General features: G+C 32.0%; 2 protein-coding genes across 2 annotated transcripts in view; both read right to left on the bottom strand.

Annotated features, from left to right (window-relative positions):
• The window catches only part of LOC146530923 (uncharacterized), a 38,705-nt gene that overhangs the window by 8,786 nt on the left and 20,474 nt on the right, over nt 1-9,445 (bottom strand). The window lies entirely within an intron of this gene.
• Nucleotides 7,299-8,684, bottom strand: LOC146530924 (uncharacterized). The gene is made up of 3 exons (XM_085199701.1): nt 8,519-8,684; nt 7,965-8,227; nt 7,299-7,736 (listed from the first exon to the last, which is right to left on the bottom strand). Exons 1-3 carry the CDS (start codon nt 8,637-8,639, stop codon nt 7,356-7,358), a joined length of 765 nt encoding a protein of 254 aa, XP_085055827.1. The 5' UTR covers nt 8,640-8,684; the 3' UTR covers nt 7,299-7,355.

Genomic DNA, 9,445 nt, shown 5'->3' with positions numbered 1-9,445 from the left:
TAATAATAATTTCTTCGCTGTATATCAAGACAATAGCGCGCAATACTTCGAAAAGCTAAGTTCCCTCTGCCTATCCTGCTATATACGGGATGCAGCGTGAAGCTGCAAAAAAACTATAAACATAATAACAATCACTGCCAAGTACGTTTAAATAACTTCTAGATACATCTGGTCTTTCCACATTAAGGTTATTATAAATTAATCATACCTACAAGAAACAAATTATGATCGGTCCAGCACTTTCCAATGGCGGTGAGTTCAACGCCAAAGACGAAAGAAAACATTTACCCCTTTCACTTGCGTCCTTGAGGTTACTCATCAAGGCATTACATGATCAAAATATTTAAGCAATAAGCATAATGTCATACAAAGAGGATGTAATGACGCATAAGTATATTAATAAAAACGTAATAATTTTATGATAGGTACGGCCTAAACATTTACCTAAACGATATTATGTAACGAAGTTTCTTTTAAAGAATGTGAACCTATTTTATACTTATGTAGGTTAAATATTGAATTTCCTATGACATTAAACAAATTAACATACTTAATGAGAGTTTAAACGTTTTGTCAGATATAACTATATTAAGATTTATTTTGAAATATTAAACAATTCATTAACTTGGAAATCGAACTCGCATCCATCGTGTTTATAGTAACACGTTTGTGCTATGGTGCCATGACTGGTCCTACTACTGGGCTAGATATACTAATTTTATATTTTAAGCAAAAATTGGAGAGGCCTATGTCCAGCAGTGGACGAGGACAGGCTGATGATGATGATGATGATGAAGCAAAAATTTATTGTATTCCTTTGAAAAGAAATATATTTTCAAAGGTATATAATACACCAGATACGAGCTGTTTTACGTACGTTTTGTTACCTACTTACCTGGTAGGTATAAAAAAATAAAAAACAAGGTAAAACTTTCATTCAAGTGTTTGACCAAATGTAACTTTTCCTTTCATAAGTTAAACAACGTTAACCCAAATAAAGTATTAAAATTTATATTTTCCTCAAATACAAGAGATTTTCAATATAGTATTAATTAATATTGTAGATTTGTTTACCTACATATATTTTTATATGCAACATTATGAATCAGTCACTTTCTTATTCTGGGAAATAAAAACACTACAGCTTACGATAAGGGGATTTCTGCGCCAAAAACCGCAATAATTATATTCTACATATACGTATAAATTATTTTATATCTGGTCTCCGTATTTAATGAAAAAAAAACGCGACTTTGGTAACTTATTGTCTCACCACTGATTTTTTTTGATCTGCCTCATATTATTTCCTTTTAGTGCTGGGTGGCAGAATGAACGCCTAGCTTTCTTTGTATGTGAAATAAATAGAAAACAATTGATAAGTTATTTTTTATCTGTCAAGGAATATATTTATTAAATTTCAAGTTAATTGGTCCCCGAAATTAAATAAGTGTCTAATGTAAACCTTAATAATAAATAATTCGAATTTATTGTCATTTTAAGGAACAACAACAAAGGTTTTATGTGGATCCCAGAATATCTTGTGCCCACCCTAGAAATTTTACTAAGAAAATACTAGTGACAGAGGGAGATTAAAATAATATCTCTAGATACGCCCGGTAGAATAGGTAGTTTTGTAATTTAGGTATATTATACTATCTATTTGTTCGTTCCTACTTTTTTTTAAACTTTTGTTTCGCAATTGAGATTCTAATCTAAAGAAAAATATGTGTGATAGGTTGTTATTGAGCACACTTTTTCCACCTATGATTACAACGAAGATGATTTTATAACAATTTCTAAATATGAGAACTAAGTTAATCAGTGCTACAATCGACACAAGAAAAAGTTATATAACTTGTCTTAAAAAAATAAATTTTATAACAGCTTGTGAATCTAATAAATGTTGAAAGACATTATGGTACTAGGTACGAAAAAATTTTACGCTGTATTAGTAGGAAAAAGGAACCTAGTGTTAATATAAGGACAGTACATTCCCCACTCTCCGCTGAATCCTGGAGGCATTGTGTGTTGTGAAGCGAAACTCAACGCCGCGCTTTGCCTCTACACCAGAGTGAAGAAATGGAAATATAAATTTAAATCGTCGTAAAAATTACTTCTCGGGTGGGGATCGAACCTATACTCAGTCGGGTTTACAATCACAATTAAGTACTAGGTACCACCTAGTAATTTAACTCGTGTGCTAATTGAATAGAAAAGTACAATTTCTAAATTATCCCTAATTCACACTAAAGTGTAACGTTTATACGGGCGGCCATGGCTGCCTCGAGAATGTTTGTCAATTTGCGTGTGCTTGGACTTGGAGGGTACATAACTGTAAACTTGGAATGCGTGCTTGGCATACTTTTCTTCAGTGAATCTAATGGTCAAGCATTTATATATTACTACCACATACGAAAAGCACTTATATGGAAACGGCAAAAGAGGTTAACATCTCGGTGTTAATTACTAGATACGAATGTAAATTATAAATTTAATTTTATGTTTATATATAATTTTATCTTGTATATAATTTTCATGATTAAATTTGTGAAATAATTACAACGATTACCTACCTATATTAAATGAAAAAAATAAATCCGCTTCATGCTGTATTCAGCACACGGCAGTGTACCTAGTGCTGAAGACGCTTCGTTTTCCACGTTCCGCCGAACTCGCGGGAATCGAACCCACTACTGAAAGTGGGTTCGATTCTCGCTCGAGAGAAAGAATTATTTTCATTTCTTTGCACTGCCAAGACAAAACGGACAGTATTTTATGTTCTCCATATAGGTAATTGCAATATATTCTTACATGAATTTTAATTAGAAATTATCTTCTGGGTCATCTTTAAATATATCTAACATTTAAATAATCAACGGTATCATATTAATACGAATGCAACGTAAAAAGAGAAAGTAAGTTTTTAAAATTTCCTAAATATTTTTGTTGTATTAAGATTTAACCGTATCTACACGTGTAGATACGGTTAAATCTTAATCATACATTCGTACCTACTAATTTGTTGTTTTATCGTGAAATTTGCGTAAAAGATAAAATAATTTCCTTTTAAGTTTTTGAACTTATATATTATAACACAAAAAAATAAAAATTAAATCCGTTTCACGCTGTATTTCCCACACAATAGTGTAGTCCATGGAAAACCTAGTGTTAAGACACTACGTTTCCCATTTTCCGCCGAATTTTTCGAGGCATTGCGTGTTGAGTGGCGGCACTCAACGCCGGGCTTTTGGTGCCAGAGCGAAGACATGAAAATATTAATAGGTAAATAATAATTAATTTTCTTGAGTGGGGATCAAACCCACAACCGTTGCGTTACAGTTACACCCTTGTGCCCCTGGGGCACGACGGCCTCAATAACTTATTATAGAGTATTTTACCTATATAATTTATTATACTGTATTTATGTAAAGGATGTAAAATAAGCGGAACTAGTAATATCTAATAGTGTCAAGCTCTCATTAAAGTTAGCAATTTCTATGACCGCAAAGGGCGTTATAAAGTACATGTTGTGAGCCAAGTTCATTTACCTTTCATCACTGGATTACCTGCTATGTTAATTTCGCAGGCAACTAAGCTTATTTGTCTTTGTTTTTTAGCCTCAAGTAATTTAAAATAATTACTTATTATTATTTAATTAATTCGCTTATTGTCCCGTGTCCCCTAGGCGGGAGTTGGACACTCCCAACGCTAGGACAAGAGTTTAGGTTTAGAGATTAGGGCTCCAGAGAGTACCGACTCACAATTACATACTATTAGTGCCCAGTTTCTAAATAGATTCATCGTTCATGTAACCTTAACGTTAATTCGTAGTAGGTAAGTCAAACGATTACTGTTATTACTGCTAATTTAATTATATTTAACTTTTAATTTAATTATATTAAATTTTTAATTATAGTACTATTAGGTATATGTTTATAAGTAAAGGAAACTTAGGGAGCATAGTCTAGATTTATAGTTAAATATCTTAATCACAGTGCCAAAGAAACTTAAAAAGAGAAATGCGTTTTTTAGAAAACCGAATATTATTAAATTAACGCAAAAAAACGAGTGAAAAATAGATGTAAATAAAATATAGGTATAACGTGAGTAGGGCAGTGGACCAGCGAAATGTTGGCTTTCATTCTTACTGGTCAATGACAGAGTATTACCGTGGCCTAGAAGGACACGCCGCATTCCGATCACCATAGCGTAGGCGCATCAAACTATCAAATTTGGATTAGAAAAGAAAATTTAATTAAAAATTACGTTAGTAAAATAAATTTCGTAGTAATCATTTTATTTTTAGACGTTGTTTTGTGAGTGTAAGCGCGACGGTTGTGGGTTTGATTTCCGCTCGGGTCAATAAATTATTTAATATTGTAATTTTAATATTTTAATTCTCTAATGAAATCAAAGTAAAGTCGAAAGTTCTGATTCAAGGCAAAACGTCCGTTGAAATAACGGCGTTGAATTTCGCCTATTAACACGCAACGCCTCGAGATTTCGGTGGAAAGTCGGGACCAGAGAATCTTAACACTAGGTTCCCTTTTCCTACTATAGTATTTGCGGGATACAGCGTGATATTGAAAAAAATAGAATAATGTCACATAGAAAGTAAAAATTGCGGCTCAAATGTGAAGTAGAACGCATCATTCGTAGGTACAAAATAACAATGGCTTATGATTTTGAATTACAACTGCATGAGAAGAGAAAAGTCTAGGAAACGGGCACCTACGAGTATATGTTATTGTTTTCCAATATTTTCACATGTGCGATGCGTTGACCTACTTGTACTAAAAAGTATGTTGTTTATCAATGTATCAAAGTAGGTACAGTTCGCGAGGTCTAAGCTGAGATTGGCATATGTGTGAGTGATCCTTCATAGTGTGGGTGTAAGGTGTAACTTGTTTGGCTCTTGTACTGATAGCAGCGTCACATGTTAAATTATTTTTTTATTATTAATACTTAATGTTTTATTTTTGTGTTTAATTAATTAAACATGAAAGATAAAGTTGGCAAGTTGTACTAATTGGAAAATATATGTGACTAAGCAGTAAAAAATAAAATAAAAAAATATCATGGACTCCACCGTGTGCTGGACGATATAGCGTAAAGATTCATTATTAACTTAATTCACACATCAAACGAGAGTTAAAATTTTATCAGGATTTTTATTGATTTCTGATAATTAACTTTATTTTTTAAAACGTTTTCTCTGTCTCTACTTTTGTAATTAGTCACACAAATGCAAAGATTAGCTTAAGCCTCGCGAGATGTATGTAAACTGTATTCCCTGAAAAATGTATTCCGCTCTTTATTTATACTAAATAGCCTTCATGCACAAGTTAACTTAAATTTTAATGATTAATGGTCTATTATACATTTTTATCATATTCAGATATTTAAAAAAAAATCCTTACATGACCGACGATGACCAGATTACCTATATATTAGTAGTCCAAGGTAACAAGGCAAGGCATTCGATAAGTAATATTTGGTCAAATTTATGAGTGTGTTCCTTTTCATAGAGATTAGATATTTAAGTTAAAGTAACTCGGTGCTATGTTATTCATCTATTGTTTATATATGGTACCATAGGTATAGTCTTATTTTACAATTACATTTAGATTAAACTTTTTATGATAAATAAAATAATAAATAATAAAAAAACATTTAAATTATTGCATCTCTAGATCTGTATGTATTGTTATTAAACTGATATCGCTATGGTGAACGTTCGTGATTTGGTTTTATATTTTTGTTTTTGGCCGACTGCGTCGTGTGACCAGAACACTTTCTCCTCTGTTTGTGAACAAAATGTCTGTATTTATCTCATCATTTTACTTTTTGCTCGACATTAAAGCTAAGAATTAAAGGGAAATTTAATGCGAGTGCTCATAATTACTTTTTTAGCCATAGTTTATCTGCAAGTATTTCCTCCAAAATATTTATTAAACATACTAAGATACCAATATTTATCAGTTACATATATATGTTAAATATTACTTAATATTTTTATTAGTATAAATGTAAAGTTTCAAAAACAGTAGGCAAAGCTTATTCTATTGGTGAACTTTCTTCCTGCACCTACTTGACTACTACTGTGAGCCTTATGTAAGACAACTGCCAACCATCGATCAGCTATCCAATTATTACATCATCCATTATTATACAACTCCTATCATCTATTATTATACGCTATTGACATTTGTTAATTCACACTTTTCGAATGTGCGACCGTTATAGCAGAGCTTATCTATTTTTTTTTTATACGGCCATCTAGGTATTATACTCATAAGTTGGAAGCTTTAGCTTTCTTAGAAGTTTGTTTGTTTGTTTAGCTTCACACTGTATTTCGCACATTTCCATGTGTATGTAAAGGGTAGGTAGAGGGAGTCTAGGGAACCTGGGAATCTAGTTTTAAAACATTCCGTTCCCATTGAGACATTCCCGTTCCCCACTTTCCGCTGAATTCTCGAAGCGTTTCGTTTTGAGTGGTAGAACTCAAAGGCGCGCTTTTCCTCATTACCAGAACGAGAGACGAGAACGAGAATGAAAATAATAAATATTTAATTATTTCGAGTGGGAATCGAACTTAGAAGCTTGATTTCATATAGTGGAAGTATCGAAATTTTTATCAATTAGACAAGGATAAATTCATTTTCCCAAGTTGATGTTAAAGAATCCCGATTCCTGGCACGTATTTACATGTCGATGGTACTAGACATTTGAAATAAGCTAAATATTATTAGCATGTTAACATATATTTTTAAAATCACATATTTATATTAAATAATATTTCTGGTTATGTCATTTATATAGTTAGACTAATATGAACTATGTAACAATTTTTCTTTCCAAACAGGTCCTAGAGTCCCCACGCCACGCAGTCTCAAATCTCAGACATCTTATATAATAATTAATCTTAGATGTAATTACCTTCTATATGGACAGTCGTAGGGGTCATTGGTCTTTTATTTATATTATGTAATACGTTTCGGCTACTTCCATATACGATATCACTTATGTATTATGCGCATGAAATCATTAGGTAATTTCCATCGGAACCAAAGGTGCGTTTTCTATTTGGTTTACCTACTTGCAAAGTACCAGTCCTATTTCAAATTTAATGAAATAATTAACATTTAGTTATAATTAAATTTAATTGCGATTATATAATATAATTGCTTTTACGGTCGTAAAAGCCAATCTTGTAAAGAAATAAAGAAAGGTTTTTACATTTATGTATTTAATAAAAACATAATTATAATATACTAAAAAAGTTAATAAAACATACTACAAATACTTAATATTTAAAATAAATTGAAATTAAATTTATTTATCAACTAAATAAGTTATTCATATAATTTACAATCTTTGTATTTTCTTTCACATACGTCGCTTTTAATATGAATCTCTTCTGGCGTTGGTAAATGTTGATACATGGAGGCAGCGCCACGTAACTCCTTATCCACTTTGCCATTATTCTCAAATATTGCTTCTTGCATTTTACTTACAAATGGCGATATTTTACACACTAAAAGTTGAATGCAAGTGGTTTCCTCTTCTGATTGCTCCTTAATCATTTCTTCTATTTGTTCAGGTAACGAATCGTTTCTAGCAACTTCTAGCAGGTCTTGGAGCTTTCGAGATTGCTTGTTAAGAATCCATGTTGTTAAGTCCTCTGATCTGTATTGTCTATTTGGACGCTTTGGTCCAGACAAGAATGTAGTTATCTAAAAAATACATTTATATGAAAAAACATTTATAAGTATCTTACTCATATAAAAAATGGACACTTATTTTGTTGTTTTTAACATAATTTTTATATAAAAGCATCTATCATATTTTATTTATGTATGTAATGGTTTATTAATGAAAATGAAGAATTGATATTTCTTAATATTCTTAAGCTTAAATTATTTTTTTAAAAAAGAACAAAAAAGTAAAAAAAATAACATTACCATTTGAGCAACAAAAATAAGGGCGTTGACAGCGACCGCACTTATTTGGTTAGGCTGAAGTCCTAGCAGTCGCACTAAGTGACGTAATGGTGATTCAGAATATGGAACCTCATTTATATTGTAACTGGGTTTTATCTCTTCATCGTAGTTCTCTTTACTGTCATCCTGATAGCTGTGAGACTGTGGTCTTTTATTCGTGGAAATCTTGGGTTGAAAGGCACGAACGACGAAATCTGCCACTTTCAGTGCAACTGATTCAGAACCTATAAAGAGTAAAATAAAATTTATATTCAAATATTTTAATCTTTTAGTGTGAGGTATTATTATCGTAAGATTAATGGAAATTAAGGTAAGCATTTAGCGTTAAACTCTGCCACTCAACACACATTGCCCACAAAGCGGGAAAGGAAGTGGAAGTGTCTTAACTCTAGATTTTCAAGTTCTCTCTCCCTCTGCCTATGTGGGTGATACAGCGTGAAGCTTAAAAAAGAGACACTCAGGAAATCACTATTAAAATGTACGTTATAATTACGTATATTTAAATATGTACTTACCCAAAATATCTTTAGCAAATTTAATACCGCTGTTCAAATGATGTAAAATACTATCACTTCTGTAGTATTCATTTCCTGCTACGAATTTAAATAAAATAAAATATAACACCAGTGACGCCATCTTAGGAGACCGTACGAAACTACAACAGAGGAGCGTATGCTCAAGTCTAAGTTATGCTTCGATACACGATGTGATGGCTGCGCAAGCGCATCGCAGTAGAGCATAACATTTTAGTGACAATATTTTTACTGAATACAGGTTGTTTTGTTTTAAATAACTTAATGTTTAATATTAATATTATTATTTATAACTTTAAAATTTTGATTCTGTAAGAAATGGCAAATAACTTAAAATGGAACTTCTAAGAAATGCCGATAGATGTCACTAGTCATATCAATGGGAACGTTATCTGTTTAATTTTCATTTATGTCTGATATTCTAAGCTTTAAAATTTTTGTAAAGCATCAACGATAAAGATTGAGACCAGTCGTGGCGCACAAATTGTGGCTGTAAACGCAACAGGTTGTGGGTTCGATTCCCATTCGAGGAAATAAAATATTTAATATTTTGATTTATTCGCTCTGGTGTAGGCACAGATCTCGCGGCGTTGAGTCAGCCAGCCCACACGCAATGCCTCTAGAATTCGGGATAAAATCAGGAGCAAAGTGTCGTAACACTAGATTGTATCTGTCTATCCTGCTATTTGCGGGATACAACGTGACGCTATTAAAATACATCACTGCAGCGATGTGAGATTATTGTGAAAGCGTTAGTTCTAGGTTTGATTCCCACCCGGAGAAAAAATACTTTTAAATTATCTTCATTTCCGTTCAGACAAAACCACAGTAGGTGATATGTGAAGTTATAAAACTAAGTTTAAACAAATATTACATTCAGAAACGATATTGATATCTAATTGTATAAAG

This window comes from Heliconius melpomene, chromosome 16 (assembly GCF_056956725.1).
Source record: "Heliconius melpomene rosina isolate 202511_hmr_F chromosome 16, ASM5695672v1, whole genome shotgun sequence".
In the NCBI taxonomy this organism is placed as follows: Eukaryota; Metazoa; Arthropoda; class Insecta; order Lepidoptera; family Nymphalidae; genus Heliconius; species Heliconius melpomene.
This window is presented reverse-complemented; position numbering and strand designations above follow the sequence as displayed.

Excerpts from the sequence above, each read along its gene's own strand:
- LOC146530924 (XM_085199701.1), bottom strand. The coding sequence starts at position 8,639 with ATGGCGTCACTGGTGTTATATTTTATTTTATTTAAATTCGTAGCAGGA. Across the intron at positions 8,228-8,518 it reads ATTTGCTAAAGATATTTTGG|GTTCTGAATCAGTTGCACTG; the intron begins GTAAGTACATAT and ends TACTCTTTATAG. Across the intron at positions 7,737-7,964 it reads TTATTTTTGTTGCTCAAATG|ATAACTACATTCTTGTCTGG; the intron begins GTAATGTTATTT and ends TGTATTTTTTAG.